The sequence below is a fragment of the Peromyscus leucopus genome, chromosome 9, assembly GCF_004664715.2.
Source record: "Peromyscus leucopus breed LL Stock chromosome 9, UCI_PerLeu_2.1, whole genome shotgun sequence".
Taxonomy (NCBI): Eukaryota; Metazoa; Chordata; class Mammalia; order Rodentia; family Cricetidae; genus Peromyscus; species Peromyscus leucopus.
In genome coordinates, this window is record NC_051070.1 from 105,759,554 (window position 1) to 105,782,934 (window position 23,381).

Consider the following 23,381-nt stretch of genomic DNA (forward strand, 5'->3'; position numbering starts at 1 on the left):
ACACTCTAGGTCTTGGGCCTAAAACCCAAGTCTCCATCCATAAATGCCCGCAGTGCCAGACAAGGAGAGAAAGAAACACACAGAACGGCCGCTGGTGCCACAATTACAGATGCACATTTGTATTTCAGAATGACTGCCACATCTGCAAATAGTGCTGTGTGCTTATTATGAGGACCTAGAAAAAGAACAAAGTATTAAAAAGACAGATAGAAATACCGCTGACCGTTCTACCACCAAGAATTCAGTTTAGGTTATAAGCTAAATTAGAGAAAGAAGCGAGAGGGAAGTGGGAAGAGGAGGGAGGAGGGGAGGGGTCCCTAGAATCTGAGTGCTGGAGCCCTGCAGAGCTCACACATGTACTGCGCACCCAGCACCATGTCGCAGACGAGGATAAACGAAGGTGACAATGCTCGGTGGGTCAAGACATGGTTGTGGGGGAGGGACTCTAGTGGAGATGGGATGCAGGAGGAAGAGCACCTAAGCTCTGAAGCCAGGAGCTGCAGGTGGCCACTGAGTGCCAGAAACACAGAGATGTCCAGCAACCCCAGACTACACACTGCAATCGAAAGGTCACAATCTACTTGTCCCCACTGTTCCCTAATAGTCACAGAAGGTAACTGGGGACAGTAAGTCAGGTATATGACACATGGGCTCTGACCTAGAGTGGTTCCATTTGGGATATTTGACTCTCTCATAGGCTTGTTGGGGTACCACATGCATTTTGACTTAATAATATTATCAACTAAGAATGAACTTAGAGAGGACAATGCCATCCCAAGTTAAAGAGTCGCTGTACCATTAGAAAGTACTACCAACATTAAGCACTTCTTTCTTTTCCCTCTTGGAAAGATGGCTGCCAGAAAAAGCTACTGGCACATGTGCCTCACATCTGTGCATCATGACAGAACTGCTTCTGGTGACAGCATGGGGACCAGAGGGTGGAGGCTAGGAAGCATGGGTAGTAGCAAGGTGGACTTCAATCTCCCCAGAGTAACTACTATGGGGGCTGTCTTTGGGGTGGCTGAGCTCCCACTTTTGGAGTTCCAGGGGAGAGGTTGGTGCAGCAGTGGGGGCTGATGGGTGCGCTCTTGAAGATGCCTCAGCTCAGCAGGCCCTGGACCATGTGACCTTCGGCAGGATCCCATGCTAGAGCCCCAGTAGTGGCCCAGAGGACCTGCCATTGCCACACTGGCCATGGAGACCCTTCTTGGTGACCCTCGGGTTCTGCCTCACGCTCGCAGCGCCCGCTGGAGGGTCTCCTTGGCTCTGGTAAGGGCCATTTCTGAAGGAACGACCACATGAGGTGTCACCCCCACCCCTTCCCAGGAACTGCCATCCGTGGCACCCACGGAGCGAGCTGTGGGGATGGTGATGTAGAGGTGGGTGTCATCCACGTGGTAGGTCTGTGGCGGCTGGCAGCCTCCACTGGTCACTTCACCAATGACCAGCGCCCGGCCCAGCCTCTTCATGATGTAAGTAAATTCCTCAGCGGCACCGGCTGTCACACCACTGGTGAGGATGGCCACACTCTTCTTGGAACCATAGCGTTCACCTGGAGGACAGAGGCCCTTCAGCACGGGGTCAAATCAACACCCTACCTTTCCTACCCTGTCCAGATGAGACGAAGCGGGCCACAGGTTTAGTCTTGCTCTCTTGTGTCAATATGTGGCCACTGGCTTCGGTCTGCCCCTGTGATACGGGGACAGCCATTCATATGCCCACACACTGCCATGTGCTGATCGTGGTCAAATAAAAGGAAGCTTTGGCTTTTCCTGAGTTCTGGGCATGCAGTTGTGTCCTGAACAATGGTACCCCCAACTCTAACCTGAGAGTCTTTTGCTGTGGTTCCCCAGAAGGGCAGCATTTATTACCTATTACTCAACATGGAAAATTTAAAGTATCTGCATTAACAAGTATAGAAGAAAACCAATGAAATTAACTTTAATTATAATTTGATTAAACAGTATGTTAAAGATACATTTATTTAAAATGAAATTACTCCACTGAAGCACAGAGGTTCACCTTCTCTGTTTCTCCCTCCCCACCCCCATAATGGCTTCCCCTTTCCTTTCCTTCCACAGTAGATTTTCTAAATCTGGTGTGGATTTTACAGTGCACCTCAATAAAGACCACTCATTTAGGGTCTTAGTGGCTGAAGGTGGCTGGTGGGCCAAAGTTCTAGAATCTGTAAGTCAGAGGTTATCCAAACCTTCTGATTTTGAATATCTGTTTAAATTCAGAGTTCACCTGATTCTGATTTTTCTCCTTGACAGTTTTTGGTGCTATTGGATAAATCCTGAAAGCTATGGTGGCAAAATGCTTATGTAATGAGTAAGTGTAGACATGAAACTGGCCAGGCACATCTCTGGTCAGAAGTACCCGATCGGCCTATCCAGTGGCCTCTTGGGGATGAGAACACAAGGTCCACACAGGGTCCTTGATTCTGTATGCTGGGCAGAGGGAGGCAGGCCATTCACCAAGAAATACAGCTTTGAGAGGCAGGGGTCTATGAAGCTCTGGGTTGCCTCTGATACTCTGGATGTTCTCAGGCCCGGGCAGGTAAAGGAAGGCCTGTTAGCATCTGGACATTTCTTCAGGCAGTTATAATGAGCTGCTACTGAGAGCTCAGAAAAGACGAGCTGTGAAAACACCCATTTGATTAGCAAGGTGAGGGGCGTCCAGATGCTGTATTTGTTCTACAGGATGCTAGCGTTACTGTTGAGAGCGGGGGACGCGCAGGTGTCGGGCAAAGTAACATTTGAATCTTGGCTCTTTCACTTGTTAGCTGGGGGACCTTGACAAAACATTCAAGCCATCTAGTGCCTACTTTTCTTCTCTAGACATGTGCTTTCAGATACTGAAGGTTGTTCCAGTACTGTGTCCCTTGGACCACCAGAACAGGGACCGTATGATCTGTTACTGTTATTTTTATATACTCCCAAGTTGTCTTTCTGATTTTTCCAGAAGGTTTGAGAATGAGAACAGGGAGAAGAAGGCTTCACGTACCTGTGAGCTGAGTGTGGGTCCAGAGTTCGCTGACAGAGTCGTTGGGCCGACTGTAGATCTTGTCCAGCAGAATGGGGGGTGACTCATCGAAGAAGTAGGAACACAGGGCTGAGATGGAGGAGGTGGGGCCACCAATGTTGAACCTGAGGGAAGCGGAGACAAAGAGGGGCTGAGCTCACAGAGAGGCTTGGGTCTGTGTCCTGTGAAGAAGGGTTCTAATTTCAGGACGTCTCAGCTCTTTGTCCTCCACATCCCCTTCACAGTTCCGCGGGTGACATGATCCAGGGGATTCCACAGAGCACTTGTCTCTTGAGACTAAAAGAGTCTGTGATCGAACGCTTTCAGAAAGTACAGGCTGGGTGTGGCAGCTCACACTCTTAATTCCAGCACTTGAGAGGCAGAGACTGGTGGAACTCTGGAGGTTCAAGTCCATTGTGGTCTACAAAGTGAGTTCCAGGCCATCTGGGACTATACATCGAGACTGTCTCAAAAGAACAATAATAACAAAAGAAAGAATGTGAAAAAAAATACTGGATTTGGACCCTCCTCACATATATTAATGTATTAAAGGCTCTGATGAGTCCTGTAATTAGGAATTTGTTGAAATTGTTTTCCCATGTATTGACCATGGACTGTTCCTCTGCATCCAGACTGCCTGTGAATAGAACACAGAATCCATTAAGTGTAGTAATGGAAGTTACTAGTGGCCCTTGGTGTGGTAGTAGACTCAAGATTGTGGAAGTACAAGGTTGGGGGGCTGCATTCAACCTTGCAGGGCCCTTGTCTCTCTGGGGCTGACAGTACTTCAGGAGACTCTTCCAGCTGAGAGCCATGAACCATCAGGACCCTTGACCTCAGCATCTTGTCCCCAAGCCCAGGTCAGAACAATCTAAGCCAAGGATGCCTGTAGCTGGGCTTCCCCCTAAAAAATGTGAATGACATTTAATAAAAAAGATATTTGTACTGATGGTGGCTCTGATGTTTGTTAAGGTGTCCAAGGAATAAAGTGATCAGCTAAGGTTCTGGGTATGTGGAAAACCTGGCCATGGAAAATGATCTCCCAGGGAGGGATGCCAGCTTCGCCATGATTCAGCGCCACCTAGTGACTGTCAACCTAGATGCCCCTTAACTGAAGAATGGAAAAAGAAAATGTGGTACATTCACACAATGGAGTATTACCCAGTGGTAAAAAACAATGACATCATGAAATTTTCAGGCAAATGGATGGAACTAGAAAAAAAATCATCCTGAATGAGGTAACCCAGACCCAGAAAGACAAACTTGGTATATACTCACTCATAAGTGGATATTAGCTGAAAAGTAAAGGATAATCAGGCTACAACCCACAGCCACAGGGAAGCTAGGAAACAAAGAGGACCGTAAGAGGGATGTATGGATTTCCCTGGGAAGGGGAAATAGATGAGATCTCCTGGCTAAACTGGGGTGGGGTGGGGTGGGGAAGGTGGGTGGAGAGGAAGAGAACATGAGGGACTGGGTTCGTTGAGTTGGGGCAGGACAGAGGGGGAGAGTAATGAGAGAGATATCTTGATGTGGGGGAGGCATTTGGGGGTTAGGGAGAAACCTGGTACCAGGGAAACTTCTAGGAATCCACAAGGATGACCCCCAGCTAAGACTCCTAGCAATAGTGGAGAGGGTGCCTGGACTGGCCATCTACTGTAATCAGATTGGTGACCACCCTAATTGTCAATAGAGAGACCTCATCCAGTAACTGATGGAAATAGATGCAGAGATCCACAGCCAAGCGCTGGGCCAAGCTCGGGGAGAAGGGATTATATGAGCAAGGGCGGGTCAACATCATGATGGGGAAACCCACAGAGACAGCTGACCCCAGCTGATGAGAGCTCAGGGACTCTGGACCAACAGCCAGGAAGCCTGCATGGGACCGACCTAGGCCCTCTGCATGTGGATGGCAGTTGTGTAGCTTGGTCTGTTTGTGGGGCCCCTAGCAGTGGGATCAAGACCTGACCCTGGTGCGTGAGCTGGCTTTTTGGAACCTATTCCCTGTGCTAGGATGCCTCACCCAGCCTTGATGCGGGGTGGGGTGGGATGTGGGGGGAGGGTGGTGGGGAGAGGGAGCTTGGCTCTGCCTCAAGGTGATATGACATGCTTTGTTGACCCCCATGGGAGCCCTGCCCCTTTCGGAATGGAGGAGTGGATGGGGCGGGGATGGAAGGTGAGGGGAGGAAATGCGAAGAGAGGAGGGAGGGGAAACTGTGGCTGGTATGTAAAACAAACGAAAACCTTTAATAAATAAAAGGAAAAAATACGAGTCGTGCAAGAGCTGCAATTACAGCAGGCCTCGGAGCTTAGGTGGGAGAGGCTGGAGTCTTTCTCCAGCAGCAGGGAAGTGGAAAAGATTCCCCGGGAGAGAAGCAGCCTGATCTTTCTGGTACTGGTGGCAGGTGCTCGGGACACACCCACCCAAAGGCCTGTGATTGGAGGGAGGCCTGAGTCAGGCCACCGCCTGAGGTCTCTTCTGCTTGGAGGAGGGGGTGGTTGTCATGGGGGTTTGTGATGGGAACTCCCATGTAAAGTGTTTGTTTGTTTGTTTGTTTGTTTGTTTTTCATAAGTGAAGGGCGGTGAACCGGCGTAGAGATCCAACAACCTTTTTGTTATACAAAGCTTTCTTGCTCTAGTGGCATCTCTTCATTCCCAAATTGTCCCTGGGACCCTGGCTTTGTGACGCCCATGAGAATGGCTGTCTTGGGGGTGATTTTGCAGACGAACAACCACAGGAGAACAACCACACAGAATTATAGATTATGCAATCCCCCTTGGAGCTACTGATACAGGGCTGCGGTGGGGGCCAAGGATCAGCAGTTTTTAGCTTTCTCATCCCTGCCCCCACCACACACTTTGATTTCTTCTGTCAGGCAACAGATGTGGGGTAACTCTTCACCTGAAATACACATTGGGATCATCAGGCGAGCTTAAAAAATTACCAGTGTTGAGGTCTCACCAGCCAATAAGATCTGAACCTCTGGGCTAGCTGGCCAGATCTCTGGCTGGCAGGTGGCCTGGTTCCTTCCGGCTTCTTGATTGTGTCATGGGGTTCCTCCCTGCCCCCAACAACTTTGGACCTGTAGCTCTGACTGTCCTCAGCCAGTGCTATGGCTCAGCCTGCAATCACTGCCTAGTCTACTGACCTCATGTCGATGATCAGGGCATCTGTGTGTACGATCTTCTTCCAGATGTGCTCTACCAGCAGCTCGGAGACCTGGGTAAGCAGCTCACAGTCCCCAAACATGTCGAACCTCAAGTAGCCGATGTTGTCCTCCAGCACATTTGTGTGGAAGGAGAACTTGATCAGATCTTCAAAGACTTCTGGGGAAGGAATCTGGAAGAATGGGAAGCCTAGCTCAGTATCAGGAGCTCAGGAGTGCCCAGGAGAAGGGTGCCATGGGCTACTGAGGAAATGGGAAGGAGTTAGTGGTGTCTGGGAGGGGAGCATGTGGGTGATGGGCCCTGGGATGGGAATCACATGTGGTGTGTGAGTCAGCTGATCAGAGACATCCTTGCGGCGAATGCTCAGCTCTGCCAACCCCTCATTTGGTGTCTGGAGAAGTATGGTGCTTCCAACCTCACCAGACACTTCTTAATGTCCCTGGGCCCATCTCTGCTGGGACGAGGAGGAGAGGTCTTAGTAATCGTTCTCAGGGGCCTGGCCCTGGGATAAGCTCTTCACAGCCCTCATCACATTTGACAGCAACCCTGTATAGAAGGCACTGTTATTCTCATCTTTCCAGGACAATTCTGAAGCACAGACAAGGCGACTCACTTGTCGGAGGCCCTCACAGACCGAACAGGTGGAAAAGGAAGCCACTCCAAACTCCGCCCACTCTCTTGCACTCCATGGCCCTGCCTATGCTGGAAAAACAAAACAAAATACACAAAAACCCAACATGGCAATTTTGGAAATTGGGGTCCTGGAAGTCTAGTGCAGACCTCCTAGTAGGATTCTCCTTTGTTTTCTCCTAAACACGGTTGCAAGTGCTGGGACTCAGTGACCTAGACAGAGGGCTAAGAGGTCTGTGTGGTCTGGACAGTGGCCTGCAGCCCTCCCTGGCCCTTAGCTCGTGTCTGATTGCAGGCGATTGCCCTGCAGCAAGGCTCCCTGTGGAAACTCCAGTCTTGTGTCTTCCGACGCTGCCTCAGACCTCTCCATGTGGCACACGTCTATGTAGCTGCAGCATGCAAAAGTCTTGACCTCCCACCACTGGAGGACAGATGCTGGTAGCTTCTTTTCACCTGTTGAGGACTGGTTCTAGGAGGCATTCCCAACACTCGCCAGGGTCTCAGGGGGATCTTCTACACCCTTACTTCCTCCTTGCTGTCTTCCTGCCCAGTGACTACCTCCCAGATAAGCTGCCTATACCTTAGCCCTCACCTCAGGCCAAAGCAAAGCCTTGCCTGCTCACTGTGACCTCACAGGCAAGCCACCGGTGAGAACGGGTGGAGAGGTGGCTGGGGAGGTGGCTGGAGTGCTCTTCGATGGAAGTCTTAGGTAGAGCGGCCTCCATGAATCGCATGCACTTTGGCCATGGCCAGGTCTCTTTCCTTTCCACCCGCGCCCAGGTGCCACCATCAGCTTATTGCACCCGCTGGTGTTCCCAGGTACTTCGATGCTGGCTTTCAAGTTTGCTGACTGCAGCCACCTTGCTCCAAATTTCCCATCAATCTGGTCCTTGGAACAGACCTATATTCACACACCTCAGCTCAGGAGAAGTACTGTGCATTGTTTAGAGAGAAGGTGACAAGTTGGCCCCCTACTCAGGTCTTTGGGCTGTGCCTTAGCACCCAAAGTATGGGCCAGCCTCCATACCTTACCTCTAAGGACACAGTAGATGCAGCTAACATAAATTTCATACTTTCAGGGAAAGAAAAAATCTCATGTTGGAGCCTCAGATAACTCGCTTACCCTCTTCCCCAACACTGATAGTGGGAACTCACAAAAACTCTTGCCTTCTTCCTGGCTAAGACAGAAAGTCCTTCCATCCCAGCGTTTCCCATTAGATTTGTTGAGTATTCTATAGGGCTGTCCAGGGACCATGGACCCAGAGAGTAGAAGACACAGCATGGTGAAGGGAAGAAAGGACATTACTAACACAAATGTAAACACAGAAGCCTGGAGCTGCTGTCTTGCATTGTGCGTACAGCCACACACATGCTGTCTATTGGACAACTCACTCCCAGGATTGGGTCAGGCCAAGTCTTTCATGTATCTTACCTGCATGGGCACAATTCCAGGAATGCGGTCTTTGGCATCCTCTGGGATGTGAGCTGTCTTCAGGTGTGGGTCCCCAGAGAGCATTTGCAGGTCTGCTCCCAGCATCTCAGCCAAGGCCCCTTCTGAAGTCACCCTTGCATACCGGCTCTGCAGACCGCTTAGCTTGGCAGCCATCTTGGCCCCCAACTCAGGGGAGGCATAGTTATCTGCCACTAGTTTCCCAGCTGTCTGTAGTACCGTGGGCACCTTGGCACGCAGGGCCACTATGTCCTGGGCTGTGGAAAGGGCCTCACTCATGGGAACGGTGATGTCAGGTTCCACACCAGCCAAGTCCCAGGCCTCACCGGTGGTGGCACTCAGGGCCATCTGGGTAGGCATGGAGGCATATAAGGGACTGTTGCCCACCTGGTAGATGCCCACGGAGAGGGCCCCCCCAGCTGTGGGCTCTCCAATGACTGTGGCCCGCTGCAGGTCCTGCATGGTATGAGCGAAGGCCTCCGCTGCAGAGCCACTGGTGTGGCTCATGAGGATGTAGAGATCCTTGTGGGAACCATAGCGCTGCCCGGCCACCAGCGGCAGGGTCCATATCTCCGTGATGCTAGACGTCGCCCTGTCAAAAACAGAATAGAGGTGCTGGCGGGGTTCTGCCTCAAAAAAGTAGGAGCAGAGCAGGGGCACGGCCGAAGAGTAGCTGCCGGGATTGTAGCGCAGGTCAACCACCAGCGCAGCCGTGTCCACCAGCCTCTGCCACACCAGCCGTACCAGCTGAGGCCCGATGGCCTTCACCGTCTCCAGCTCAGCCATGGCATCGAAACGCAAGTAGCCGAGCTGGCCTGGTAGCACATCTGTTTTGAACAGGGCCTCAATGAGATAGGAGAGTTCTTCTGGGGAGGGAACAGCGGGAGGTGGCAGGGGGACCTCCTCGGCCACCAGCTCGCCGGGGCTGTGGAACACCAGCAGGCGATGGTCCTCAGAAACCTCCTGCAGGTCAGCTGTGAGCTGCGAGGCCAGGGACTCCAAGTCCACCGCTGTGCGGTAGGCTCCTTGGGCCAGCTTGGATTGCAGGAGAGCTCTGGCCTGCCTTGCGACCTCCGGCCTGGCATAGTGAGCCTCCAGCAGGTGACCGGTGCCTTCGACCAAGGCACCCAGGCTGCGATGGAAGTCCAGCACCTCCTGAGCTCTCTCTAAGGCCTCCTCAGCCAGCACGATGGCATCAGGCACCACGCCACCACCCAGCCAGGCTTCACCGTGGTTGTCAATGAAGGTGAGCACAGGTACTGTGAGTGCCAGGCCACCCTCTGGCGAGTCCAGCAGTGGCACCGTGCAGCTGTGCAGCAGGCTCCCCGCGGTGATTTCCCCCACCAGGGTGGCCCAGCCCAGGGACTGCATTAGGAAGGCGAACTCTTCGGCAGCGGTGGCAGTTCTGTGGCTGGTAAGCAGGTACACCCCGCGCTGGTTGCCGTATCGTTGGCCCAGCAGCTCCCTGTGGCTGAAGTGCTCCTGGGTGACGTTGGTGCGGCGGTCATAGGTGGTGAAGAGGCGCACGGGGCCAGCCTCAGGGCCCCGGAAGTAGGACAGCAGCAGCGGCACAGCAGAGGACGGCCCTCCGGGATTGTGACGCAGGTCCATGATGAGGTGCTCGGTGTCCTGCAGGGGCTCCCACACCTGGTGCAGCACGTAGGGACCCAGTGCCTTCAGCACAGAGGCGTCTGCAAATCTGTCAAAGCGCAGGTAGCCCACATTGCCTGGCAGCACGGACACCTGAAACACAGAGTCCACTAGCGCCCTCCGGGCAGCTTCTTCCTTGGGCACCTCAGGAGCGGCTTCTGGGGGCTCATTAGGCCCGGTCTCGGGCTTAGAGGAGCTTTCTCTGGGTCCAGTGGCTCTCACCAGGAGCCTGGGATCCTCTGACACAGCCTGCAAGCCAGCATTGAGCTTTGTCACTAGGTCCTCCTCAGAGACCACGGCTGAGTAGTCCATGCTAGCCAGGTGGTGTAGCAGGCCCGGCACCCTGTCCACCAGCGTGTAATAGTCCTGCAGGGCTTCCTGAAGTCGGAGGACAACCCCTGGCAGGGCACGACGCAGGGTGAGGATGGCCAGGGCCTTCTCTAGGGCCTGCTCGGCAGGTGTCCCCACACAGGGCAGTACTCCACTGCCTTCCCACGTCTGGCCACCTCCTCCCAGGGGTCCCAGGGACCTGGACACAGGTACTGTGAGGAAGAAGTTGGACTGGCCTATCCTCAGCTTCTGGAGGTCCAGGGCACCACCCTCCGTCCGCTCACCCACCACGATGGCCCTGCGCATCTGCTTGAGGATGTAGGCGATGTCCTCAGCCACGCCCCCGGTACGTCCACTGGTGAGGACTACCACGTCTTTGTCAGCACTGTATCTCTCCCCTAGGACCTTGGGCAAGGTCCAGATCTCGGTGGTGGTATTAGAGGGGCGATCATAGATGGTATCCACGTGCATGACAGTGTTCCCAGGGTGCAAGTAGGAGATGACATAAGGGATCCCAGAGATGTGACCACCAGCACAGTTCCGGAGATCTAGCACCAAGGAGGAGGTGTCCATGAGCTGCCTCCACACGTGGTCCACCAAGAACCCCCCCAGCTCACTCAGTACCTCCTGGCCAGGGAGGTCATCCACTCGTAGGTAACCCACGTTGCCCTCAAGAACCTCATGGTGGATGTTCCTCTGTAGCTGGACCAACAGTTCTTCTCGGGTGAGGTTGGTGAGTGTTGGCGCTTGCTGGGGCGTCTCGAGGGTACTGGGCTCGTAGGAGATGAAGAGGCGTGGGTCATTCAAGGAACTCTGCACTCCAGCTGTCAGCACGTCGGCCAGCGTTTGAGGGTCTGAGATGCCCAGAATCTCACGACTCTTCACAGCCTGCTCAATGGCTGCTTGCATTCCCATCAGGTTCTCAGGGAAGCAGTAGTTGTCCAAGAGGACCTTGGCCATGTCCAGCACCAAGCTCGGTTGGAACAGGTGCTGCATGGGGCCGGCCAGAACACAGAGCAGTGTGCTGGACAAAACTAGGACCCATTCTCTCGTCATTGGGATCCCAGGAGCCCTGGCTCCTGAGGCAGAGCTTCCTTGACTGTGTGCAAGGCTGTGGTCTTGCTCCCACAGCTGCCTTTCTCCCTCGTCCTTCTTAGCAGGCAGACAGAAGGTCTGGGGCTCAACCTGGGAGTTAGATGTGAGGCTTCCAGCTCTGGTAAGCCTTTAATCCTGTCTAATTCAAGTGCGTGCACCAGGGGACTAGGAGGAAGAGGCCAGGGTGGTTTGACCCGGAAGGAACACTGCATATCATCTTGCTGAGCCATGTCTCCACGGAATAACACAAATAATGGTGTTTATTTTGAGTTCCTGCCACATACTAGGCCCTGCGCTATGCTTTACACACTCACAGTTTTTACTAAAGCCTTGCAAATAAGAGTTGTTAATCTATAAATAAATACCATTTTCCTACTACTGTGGGTGACCCATGGCTTGGAAATTAGGCAGATGTAGTTGAAGGTCTGGTTCTGCTACTGTTTATTCCGTAGACTTAGGAGAATATCTTGTTTATTCAGCAGACTATGAGAGTTGTTGGATAGATTACATGTGAACGTATTCACAAAGCATTGCCGTGTCTGGAAGTTACCAGTGAGGTAACTCTATAACAAGTATCATATATATTTTATTGCCATGGAGTTCAGTAGCTAATTGAGTCCACCATTTCCGATGGGGAGACATGAAAGACAGTGAGAAGAGGCTGGGAAGGCCACCATCATCTCAGTGCCAAGGCTGAGGAGTCTGGGGCCGATGTTGGCCTCAGGAATTGAAGTTTATTCCTATACCCTGCTTATGCTTCTAGGTGCAATATAGGTCCCCTCACAAGTGTGCAACAAGATGAACGGAATGTCTGGATTTCAGTACACGGTATGACAGGTGAGAGGGGTCAATACTTCCAGGTCAGATAAGGCTAACTGTGAGATCTAGTGAGCATCACTCTCTTTGTCAGTGGGGACCCCTGTTGGCTAAGGGCTCAGCTTCAGCCCAGTGCTTGCCGTGAGAAGTGAGTGGCCGTCTGTGGCCCTAAGTCACACACAGAATACAGGTCATTCTCATACTGGGACTATACCTGGGGGCCAGTCCCGGGTGCATTACTATGTTCCACTTTTTCCTCATGAAAGTGCTGTGGATTTTGCTTGTGACTGACTTGCCCTGGATATCTAAAAACCTCTGCCACGGAGCCCACATCTGGAACCCCTGCTTTGCCCAGCCAGCCTTTAGTGGGCACGATTCTCTCATTTAGCAGCCATCCCTAGGTCAGATTGTAGCATGTGTGGGGGTGTTGTAGAGACAGAGAGTGGTAGCTGGCGCAGCCACTTGCCATTCCCACCTTCGGGCTTTTGAATTCTATCTAGAACACGCTGGCCGGGCTCAGTGAAGAGCAGAGAGTCCCACGGTGTCACAGCCAGAGATGGTGGTCTCTGGGATGAGGACGAGAGAGCTTACCCTGCAAGCTGGAAACCCGCAAGCCAGTTTCTGGAAATCATTATCTGAAGATGTTTACCAAGTGCTTTACAAAGGCCAGAGAGGTCAATTAGCTAAAACAAACATATTTTTAGCTCATTAGGATTTGTTTAATACCCAAGTGACATATGGTCTCATCACTCCACTGTTTGCAGCCAATGGAAATGAGGCAGATTTACTGTGAGAATCAGCCTGGGGTGGGAAGCCGCAGGCACACACGCGGCCTCTCTGGGGGACTGAGTCTTTTCAACCTCCACCTGGGAAGCCTCAAGTCCAAGCATGCCGTCAGAGTTCCTCTGAGGGAACGTATCTGTCACTGTTGGAGCCCAGGCTACACTCTGGACAGGGAGAGGGTGCAGACTACCAAGAATAATGCTCTTTTTTTTTGGGGGGGGGGACATGTATCACAAAGATGCCCTCCAAGGATATGAGGCAGAAGGTCCTCATGTATACAAATGAACAGCTGTCCAGCATGGGCTGCAAAACTACCTACAACCCTTACCGCTGCCTAGGGTACACAATACCTTGATTGGGTGACATGAGATCCGGATCTGGTATTGTGACACACTAGTTGCAAGACTGACAAGAAGGCCACAACACCAAAATATACCAGACATAAACACGTTAAAGGAGGAAAGTCTTGTGTTGATTCATGGTTTCAGAGCTTTCAGCTGCCTCCATTGCTTTTAGGCCAGTGACAGAACATGCTAGAACAAAGCTGCTCACTTCATGGTGGACAGATATGAGGGAAGGAAAAGAGCAAGGGTGAGAGAGAGAGGGAGAGAGAGAGGGAAAGAGAGAGAGAGAGACAGAGAGAGAGAGACAGAGAGACACACAGAGAGAGACAGAGAGAGAGGAGTGAGAGGGAGAGGAAAGAGGGGGAGGGGGAGGGAAAAGGGAGGAAGGGAGAGAGAAAGGGAAAAGGGGAAAGGAGAGGAAGAAGGAGAGAGAGAGAGAGAGAGAGAGAGAGAGAGAGAGAGAGAGAGAGAGAGAGAGAGAACTTGTAAAACAAAGTCACTTCCTGAAAACCCTTTTTTGGAGATCAGGAGTCCTAAGTCATCATTGGTCAGTATTTTGTCACAGCAACAGTGAAGTAAATGGAACCCCTTTTCAGGTCCTATTTCAGGGCTGTCTTGAGGTTCCCAAATCTTGCTTCTTCCCCTAAAGCACATGAGCTCTCGGTTTCTTTGATTGGCCTGACTTTAGCATTTTTTTTGAGATTATTAAAAAAAAAAAACAAAAAACAGAAGCAATTACCTACCATGTCAATTATTTCATTTAAAATGAGTAAGTGGTCTGGGGAGATGGCTCAGTGGATAAAATTCTTGCTGTAGAAGCACGTGGCCTGGCGTTCCAACCCTCACACATACATGAATCCCAGATGGGCATGGTGGCTCACCTGGAATCCCAGCACCTAGAAGGCAGAGGCGGGGTCCCGAGAGCAAGCTGGCTAGCTAGGTCGGTCTAATCCCTGAGCCCGGATTTAAGTGAGAGACCCTGCTCCAAGATGGAGAGTGATGGACACCTGACACCAGCCTTTGGGCTCTACATGCATGAGAACATGGATACATGCACATGCATATCACATACACATAAAAAATGGGGAAGCTTGTGAATGCTCCAAATCACACATGGTTTTTCTGATCATTATTTATTGCCCTTGCTTTATAAATGCTTTGACCCAGAAAGTAACACAGACTAGAGGAGCCCCCGACCCCCTTCAAACCTGCACACCACTCAACATATCAGCTGTGGCAAAAGCGGCATCTACAGCCCCCATCAGGATGCTTCTGCGTTAGGAATGATCAGGCCTAAAGGAAAAATGAAGTCAAGCAGACGCTGGTGAGAGAATGTTGCAGAGAGACTGACTGACAGTTTTCTGATGAGCAGGGCTGTGCACGGGCGGTGAACTGTAAGCGTCTGAGCAGGATGTGTCCAAGGGGAGCTAAGGCTGGTGGTGAGCACGTGGCTGTCTGGAGTGGGGACGATTTACAAAGCACAGACTGCTATCAAAAGAGAAAGGGGTGCTAAACAGGGCACTGTCTGACCCAGTACACACCACCCGAGGTGTCCTGCTCGGGTATGGGCACAGTCTCCTTGCTATCCTCACTAAAGGCAGAGCTGGGACCGTGCAGGGCAGAGAGTGGCATGTGTCCTAGCTGTTTCCCAAGAGGCTGCCAGGTGAATACGCCTGGCTGGCCTTTGAGAGATGGATGGTTTTGTTGCCTGTGCCTCACAGGCTGGAGAAACCCTGTGGGCTTTCTTGACATATATCGGGGCAGAGATAACAGGGTCATCAGACCCCAGGGCAGGTAGGTATTCTGCAGCAAAGCCCAGATTTTGTCTGCCCAGGTTCACGAGGCCTGAAACCACTCCCAGAGATCTGTCCCTGTGTTCATGTGTCTGGCGTATTTTCTTGGCATTCTCCAGCTCTCTCCCCTTGTTCCTGGCGCAAAGGAAAGGCCATAAAAGAGGTAGAGGATTGCCCTTCTGTGAACAGCGTAAGGACAACACTCTCCTTCTATGGTTTCAGCATCTCCACGCACATCACAGTGACCAATTTACCATAAACAGAAGGTGCTTTAGGAGCTGTGTCCAAAGTAGCACTGGAGTTGGGCTCATCTGCCATGTAAGTGGCCAGAGGATGGCCATATTGTGTTTCAATCCATGGCGGTGGGTGAGCAAGTTTTGACAAATGCTATTCGCAAATAACCCAGTGGCAGGAAAGCCAGAGACCCATCTCGAGTCTCTCCTTGTGTCTTCTGCCCTTGCGTACTGCACCACATCAGTCTGTCCTGTGGCACAGGGCATGTTGGCCCTCCAGAATTGACCAAAGCAAGAGGCTTATGGTCTCACCTCCAGAAGACTCATGACCGTAAGTGGCACAAGCCAGAAGGATGCCAGGCCCGTGCTGGGCCTTGGCAGCTGTGTGACAGGCTGGCATGTGTTTAGGGGTGGAGATGTTGAAGATAAGGATGTGTTTCTGGAAGGGGAAGTCCCCTGAGGGGCTGTTGAGACAGGATCTGAAAGGCAAACACATGCAGAGGGGACCTGCCTGGTGTCCATTCTTTAGGACACTAAAGCCAAACTTCATGGTTGTCTGTAAGGACCCCTGACCCCAGCTTTGTCTTCTGCGGAGTCCTTGATGCTCCCCTGAGCCTGGACTGTCGCTCTCCAGAGCTGGAACGTCTGGTAGGCCAGAGTGGGTGGTGCTAGAGTTTGGGATCTGCGTCACAGGTGATGCCACTTGGGTTGTGCAGCTAGAAACTGGGGGAGGGAGTGGGGAGAACATTGGCCTGAGGAAGGAGAACTGGGTTAGGTAGCTTGTGAGTAGGACTTGGCTGGAGAGATGGGCTTCTGAGCACGATAGTGGTGGACAGATACTGATGGAGACGCCCTTGGGCACTAGGTGGAGATAACCTAAGGTTATCTGTCTCCTGGAGAGAGACATTCTGCTCTGACATGTGTATGTGGGCAGGAGGTGAGGGTAAAGTTGGGCGGCTAATTTCCAGCAAACTTCTGTCTGTGTAGCTGCTCATGCCAGCATGCGTGTGTCTGGGAAATCCTTCACACACAAACACACACACACACACACACACACACACACACACACACACACACCTACATACAAATGCACTCACTGACCCCAATGTGCAGATATCACACACCTTTATCCCGTGGAAGCTCCATGCCCCTCTCAGCGATGGCTCATCTTTTAGGAGCTAATTTGGCAGACGGGCAGGGCTGTGGAACTAGAGAGCCTTCAGCTGTGGCCTTACATTATGGAAAGACACATACCAGACATTAGACTTGATTTCTAAGTAAAACTCTCACACACACAGAATCATCCCTAGGACCTTGAGAAGACATCACCAACCGATCACCATTTGTGAACAGCGCTGCCACGCTATGCTGCCCGGCATGTCTCAGGAATGTATCTTTTCTTCAACTGTACCAATAAAGAATAATACTTCATTGTATTTTGTGTTAAAGCTGTTCATTGGTTCCATGGAAACATTTAATGTAGATCATTGTTTTAAATTATGTGGGAGCATCAAGCCATGAGAGCAGTCCAGATCTTTCCAAGCCCCCCGGGGCCCTGCCTGGCCAGAGGGTATCAGGCTCTTCCTTACCCCATCAGTCCTATGAGCCACAGGGAGAGTCAGGTGAGAGGTTGAAGTACAAGACTGGAAATCCTGTCCTCCCTAGGGGACACACTACTTAAGGGAGCTGGCAGGTGCAGGCCGAGTCAATGGCAGTAGATGAGCAACAGAGCCAGGAACCCTCACCCAGTAAGGCTGGACCTCTGATCATTTCAGTGCAGGTCACCAAGGAAGGGAAGGAGGCAAGTTTCAAATAGTTAACCAACAACACATTTGATCCCAACAAATTCAGCCCCCAGCCTTGTCCCCGGTGGATCCTCAGGCAGGAGATGTTCCTGCCTGGGCTGCTGTCCAGACAGAGTAGATAATTTCAGAGGCCCAAGTCATAGGCAGTCCCTCCCAGATGGTCACAGAATTGGAATAAAGGCAAGTGGCCTTGCATGACCCCTGAAACATGTGAGGACTGCCCCAGTAGTGAAAGCAGCTCAGATCACAGTGAGTGTCGGAGGGCCAAGGTCCTGAACTGCCTGCCTCTCCACTCTGTGGTTGCTTGGGGATGTTTACTCAGGGGCCGGCCTTTGTCAGAAATCACATGGCCACAAAATGAGCACGGGCATGGAGCAAGCAGGCCATGCTGGGGCACAGCAAGTGCTGGATGAGGACCTGACTCAGCCCTGCCCGGCCTCGTGTTGGGCCTTCCATATCTAGTGACTCCTGCAGTACACAGTGACCTGCTCAACTGCATGGGGCACTTGGGAAGGTCCCAGGCTTTAGGACCCCACAGACTCGGGGCAGACGCCGACCGCCGGGTGGCAGTAACTTGATTGCGGAGTTTTGATTTCCACAACTGACCATCAGCACTCACGATGCACATCTCAGTGGGGGCTGGAAAATATCATGACGTGAAGCGATGGAGCCCACGTCTTCCTCTACTTCTTCACTTCTTGGCTTCCTGGACCCTGTAACTCCCATGATGCTCTGCACCTCACCCCTATGTTCTGCTAGTTTCTGCTCCCCCCCAGTCCCCTTTTCTCCCCTTTCCTTTTCATCATCTTTCTAGCCACCATCCCTTCCAGGGTCTCCCACTTTGCCCTCAGACCCACATACCCCAGTCACTGTCAATTCAGCAGAGGAACCCCCTGGGAACAAGAAGGGAAAGTGATTCTTTTCCCCCTCCAGGATAGCTCCAGATCAATTTAGCCCCCATCATGCCTGGGGGTGCGGGATCCTAGCAGGACCTCTTCCCTGTGCTTCATCCCTACCCCGGGTGGCTGCAGGGACTACCTGCACCCACACTCGGCCACACTCATTCCCTCATAGTGGTACTTGAGGGTTGGTACCCCCATATCATCCTTGTAGAGGATGGAGATGGGACTCAGTTTGGTGGGAACACAGCAGGCTTTGCCCACCTTCGTGGGGAACTTGAGATGCACCAGGGTCTGCACAATGGCATGTTTTGTAGGTGTCACATCATCAGCCAGTGGGAAGAAACAGCCTCCTTTACACTCATAGGCGTCATATTCCTTGGGCGCAATGATCCAGCTGTCCCAGCCAATGTCCTCGAAGTTCACCCTGAGGGACGTCCTCTGGCAGTGACTGCTGGCCCCAGTGCTCCTCTTCCTTCTAGCTAAAAATGGTCCCACAGCTGTGTGCCCATCTACTTCCTCCTCCTCCTCGTGGCTCTCACCTGCCTCCTGGTAACCAGTTTTGGGTGTCTTCACAAGCACCGTTTCCTGCTCATGGCCGATCATCTCCTTCAGCTCCAGTCTGGTCTCCTTGGTCCCATTGCTGCGGTCATTGGAGAAGACGACAAAGAAGGGCAGGTTCTTGGAGCCTGGTGGGACACTGATGTCCAGCGTATCACAGCCCTTCCTGTGGCTCGCCACTGTTACTTCTAGCTTGTTTTTGTTTGTGGTGGAGTCTGCCCTGACCCACCGCTTCACAGCACTCGACACTTCCAAGGTCTCCCAGCCTTCAACCTGAATGTCCTGAGATACCAAGAAGGTCCTGGTCCCCGAGGCACCATTCCAAGTGTCCTCTCCATCCAGAACATCGTAAACAGCCATGTTTCCTTCCAGCCCGTGAGTGGAGTCCACATGATTTTGACAGGAGACGTAGAGACGGAGCTCAGCCCTGGTGATCTGCTCGTGCCTAGGGATGGAGATGTTGAAGAGCAGGATGTGTTTCTGGAAGGGGAAGTCGTCTGTGGCAGCTGTTGATATAGCATCTGGAAGGCAAGCACACACAGAGGAGCATCTGACTGGTGCCCATTTTTGTGATACCAAAGTCAAACTTCGTGGTTTACTGTGAGGGACATCTAGGACATAGGTTTTGCCACTAGTGTCTCTACTCTGTCAAGAGCATTTGAGAAGGTTCTCTTAGCCCCCATCATGCACAGGGGGTGCAGGATCCTAGCAGAACCTCTTCCCTGTGCTTCATCCCCACCCCAGGTGGCTGCAGGGACTACCTACACCCACACTTGGCCACACTTGGCCACACTCATTCCCTCGTAGTGGTACTTGAGGGTTGGTACCCCCATATCATCCTTGTAAAGGATGGAGATGGGACTCAGTTTGGTGAGTTTTTCCCAGGAAAAACAGAGGCAGGCATCTTCAGCTAGGGCTAATAGTGTCTACTAGTTATTGAGCACCTACTATGTGCTTGGCATTACACTATGAGTTTGGGAGAATCTAGTTATTATCCTAACTTCATACATGTGGAAATGGTATCTGTAACTTTTTACTGTTAGAGTACACACAGGTAATCGGCACCCTCATCTAAGGCAGGCCAGAAAACACATTGTCGGCTTTAGAGTGAAGATTCCACAGTCCTGGCTGGAGGCAATGAAAGCCCATATTTAGATAAAATAAAAAATTGCAGCATTAGAATGTTTGGAATTGCGTTAATAACTTCCATCAAAAGTGAAAATGGGTCTTTTAGAGGAAAAAGTGTTTCCATCCCAACAGTTTTGTTACGCTGGGCAAACATGGGAATTTTCTCTTAGCCTCGTAAATGTCTCAGTTTCCCACTTCTGGGCTGCGGCTTGACCACAGACACTGCCATGTGAGTCCCCACCCACATGCCACCACTGCCTTGTCCTTGGGAGACACGTTCTGATAGGCCCAGCGGATGGATGCCTGGAAGTACAGATATTTCTAAAGCCCTGCACGGTGGCCCTTCTGTGTATGCGCCTGTGCTAAAGGGCTATGTGTAAACCAGGGGTAGTGAGCGCTTAACTGTGAATAAGGAAAAGGAGAATTAAAAAAAAATGACACCTGTGATACAAGTCACTTAAAAATGATGAGTCTTTGTTGTTGTTGTTGTTGTTGTTGTTGTTTTACATTTAATAGTTGTGGACCACTCAGAAAGAGGCCTGGGTTTGCTCAGATTAGGGGGACTCCTGTATGCTTCACCATGAGCAGAGACCCATGCTGTGCTGAAACCTAGCAAGTGGTCTAAAGAATGGAAGCCTCGGCCGTGCGGTGGTGGCGCACGCCTTTAATCCCAGCACTCGGGAGGCAGAGCCAGGAGGATCTCTGTGAGTTCGAGGCCAGCCTGGGCTACCAAGTGAGTTCCAGGAAAGGCGCAAAGCTACACAAGAGAAACCCTGTCTCGAAAAAACCAAAAAAAAAAAAAAAAAAAAAAAAAAAAAAAAAAAAAAAAAAAGAATGGAAGCCTCAGTCATGACTCTGTCCCTCATTGAGTTTGTATCCTTGGGAAGTCTGAGCTTCTTAGTGCCTCAGTTTCCTTTCTTGTAGAGTGGGGCCCATCTTACCTGTCTTTATTGAGGTAGCACATGGGACTTACAGGCCAGTCATGAGCCAAGAGCTGATGCTCAGTTAATACCTCTGTCACCCTCCCAACCATGCAAGCCCAGTGCTGTGACAAAGCATGTGGCCCTTTACTCAGGCTCCCTGTGGTCTCCTCATTCATCACGGATGCTGGTCCAATTCCTGAGTAACAGGGTGAATGCTGTGACAAATGAGAACAGCGAGAACTGTGCATTGCATTCATGGCCTGAGGTGATCTTACTGGGGGGCACCTATACACACATGCCTACTGGGATTAGATGGGTGTTTCCTAGGTCATGTATGTGTGTTTGTATGTATGTATGTATGTATGTATGTATGTATGTATGTATGTATGTTGATGTTGCTACTGTTGCTGTTGCTAGTGCATGTAATAAATGTGTCAAATATATATGTGTAGGTGGGCTGGTGTCTCTGGGCTTCACATTCCAGCCCATGGAATATGAATATTTAGGCCCCAATAAAAACAAAACAAAACAACAACAACAACCTCCCCCCACCAAAAAAAATACGGATCATATTCCATTTAAAAAATGAATCCATATTTTTTTAAAAAGCAAGGCAAGTTTCCTTGACACTTCTTTTGGGCAGTCAGAAAACTTAGCAGCACTGAGCATGAATGGTGATCACAAGTGTCCTTAGACAGGTACAGGTTCTGCAGGCTGGCCAGATCTGGCCAGGGCTGGCTGTGGCCCTGAAGTGGGACCCTTGGGCAAATCTCTGGACCAGAAGCAGGGAGGCCCTGGGCTCCTGGTCCTGCAGAGTGGGATGCCACAACAGGATAAGGGGAACAGGCTCTGTGCAGGAAACAGGGCCAGTGACATGACCTTGCAAGCGTGCCTGGCCTGGGTTCCCCAGCCCTGGCAACCCCAGCTCTCTGTCCAGTAACCCGTTCTACCCAGATTCTGGAATTCTGTGACTTACCAGTTACAGACCTCACCTCCATGTTTATCTTCCAGTCTTCCTAAACCAAGGACACTTATATTTAAAACATATTGGACAGACACATGCCTTCTGTTCTGAGGATGAGTACTTCCAAAAAAATAACTGGGATCTCTTCTAATTAACATTTTAAAATCTAGGTTTAAAGTCACTTTATAAAAGAGAAATTGGCTTTCCTTCAAAGCTAAAAAATATACAGGTTTACTGGAGTTAAATGAATGATCCATGTCTAAGTCCGAAGGGGACAAGAAGGGAGAGTGGGAGAGAAGTCAAGAGGAAAGGGGTGGGGGGAGGAGAGACGTGAGGGAAGTGGGGGGTGGGGGGAGCAGGAAGGAAAGCAAAGGAGACCACCGAAGGCAAAGGAAATGGGGGGAGAGAAGAGGAGAAAAGGAAGGGGAGGGACAGAGGACACAGAAGCCTGGGACCCTTGATACCTCCTGGGTAAAATGCAGCTGTGCCCCAGGGGAGGAGCCAGGCTGTCCATCAGATCCTTCCGTGTTGATGGACAGGCCCCATGATTTGCGCTGCCCCATAGGGAAGCCATTGGGCACACACAAAAGTTGAACTGGATATTTGCATTTTCACCCTGTTTGACTGTGATTCACTTCAATATAAATTTGAAGATCTGCTTGTGGCCAACCCACCTCACAGAGCCATTTCACTGTGGGGGCGGGGTGCCGTACGTCCCACCCCAGGGAACCCTCGGGGAGCGCTGTACCTTCAACGCTGAAGCTCCGGACGATGTTGGAGGCCGGAGTGGATGACTTGTCCGTGGTGTACCTGTTATACAGGTCAATCATGTACTGGGGTGGCTCCACTCTGGTTTTGTCCTGGGAGGGAATGCCGCTCAGGTTAAGGCTGCGCAGGAAATCCACCTTCATGTTCTCCAGGAACATCTTCAAGTCAAAGACGCCCTCCTCTCCACCTCCAGACAATCCCAGTGAGCTGCGGGCATTTCCCCCCGGGGATGCCTGGACCCAGCTCTGCAGTGGCTTCTGGTGTGTGGGACAGACCAGCAGGAACAGCAGGAGCAGGGCCACCCAGAAGGCCCCAGGGGACATCTTGGGCCCTGAAGGGGGGCCTCAGGGCTGTTGTGGTGTGTCACCAAGCACAGTGAGGAGCCCAGGAGGAGCGGGCCCACATTGTCTTGCGGACTGCTCAGCAGGGAGCGTGGCTGCCTCAGGTTCTCCCCAACAATCCGAAGGCCTCCCCGCTTGTTATCTGGGTGTGGATGCTAAGCTCGGACCTCTTATCTAAGGCAGCTCTCTTTAATGAAGACTGTATAAACATCTGAGGAGCGCGGGGCTGGTGGGAAGGACTGGGACTACTGTAAAGGATCGGCATTTCTCCGGGGGGTCATCCACCCTAATTAGGATCTTTGTCCACTTCCTTGCTGGCTTGGTCAGAAGACTCTCCAGGCAGGGAGACACAGACCTCCAGCCCCTGGACCACAGGAATAAAGAATCCAGGAAATGAGGCCAGGAAGTTCCCCAAATAGAGAAAGCTCACCGAGTACCCAGAAGATGGTACAAACTGTGGGGGCCGAGAAGGTGGGGTGTGGTGAGGACTGCATCAGTGTTAGAGAGGCTGGGCCTTGTGCTCTCAGAACCAGGCAGCGTGACTAGGCACTGCCCTTTGAGGAAAGGGCTCCTGGGTACCGAGAATGCAGCAGGCATGGGCCCAGCACACTCAGTGTGCCCGTGACGTCACAGCCAACACAGATGAGAGCTCCAGTCCAGCTCCCTCGCTTATTC

At 51.7% G+C, this 23,381-nt stretch overlaps 2 protein-coding genes across 2 annotated transcripts; both read right to left on the bottom strand.

The window, feature by feature from the left end:
• Nucleotides 1-141: 141 nt before the first annotated feature.
• On the bottom strand, nt 142-11,422 carry Rbp3 (retinol binding protein 3). Its single transcript, XM_028878306.2, has 4 exons — nt 8,256-11,422; nt 6,175-6,365; nt 3,007-3,149; nt 142-1,552 (listed from the first exon to the last, which is right to left on the bottom strand). Exons 1-4 carry the CDS (start codon nt 11,307-11,309, stop codon nt 1,230-1,232), a joined length of 3,711 nt encoding a protein of 1,236 aa, XP_028734139.1. The 5' UTR covers nt 11,310-11,422; the 3' UTR covers nt 142-1,229.
• Nucleotides 11,423-16,753: 5,331 nt separating this feature from the next.
• On the bottom strand, nt 16,754-22,828 carry Gdf2 (growth differentiation factor 2). Its single transcript, XM_028878307.2, has 2 exons — nt 22,346-22,828; nt 16,754-19,103 (listed from the first exon to the last, which is right to left on the bottom strand). The coding sequence occupies exons 1-2, from the start codon at nt 22,686-22,688 to the stop codon at nt 18,157-18,159; spliced, it is 1,290 nt and encodes a 429-aa protein (XP_028734140.1). The 5' UTR covers nt 22,689-22,828; the 3' UTR covers nt 16,754-18,156.
• Between the last annotated feature and the right edge of the window lie 553 nt (nt 22,829-23,381).

Excerpts from the sequence above, each read along its gene's own strand:
- Rbp3 (XM_028878306.2), bottom strand. The coding sequence starts at position 11,309 with ATGACGAGAGAATGGGTCCTAGTTTTGTCCAGCACACTGCTCTGTGTT. Across the intron at positions 6,366-8,255 it reads CTGGAATTGTGCCCATGCAG|ATTCCTTCCCCAGAAGTCTT; the intron begins GTAAGATACATG and ends CCATTCTTCCAG. Across the intron at positions 3,150-6,174 it reads GCCCTGATCATCGACATGAG|GTTCAACATTGGTGGCCCCA; the intron begins GTCAGTAGACTA and ends CGCTTCCCTCAG.
- Gdf2 (XM_028878307.2), bottom strand. The coding sequence starts at position 22,688 with ATGTCCCCTGGGGCCTTCTGGGTGGCCCTGCTCCTGCTGTTCCTGCTG. Across the intron at positions 19,104-22,345 it reads CCGGAGCTTCAGCGTTGAAG|ATGCTATATCAACAGCTGCC; the intron begins GTACAGCGCTCC and ends CTTGCCTTCCAG.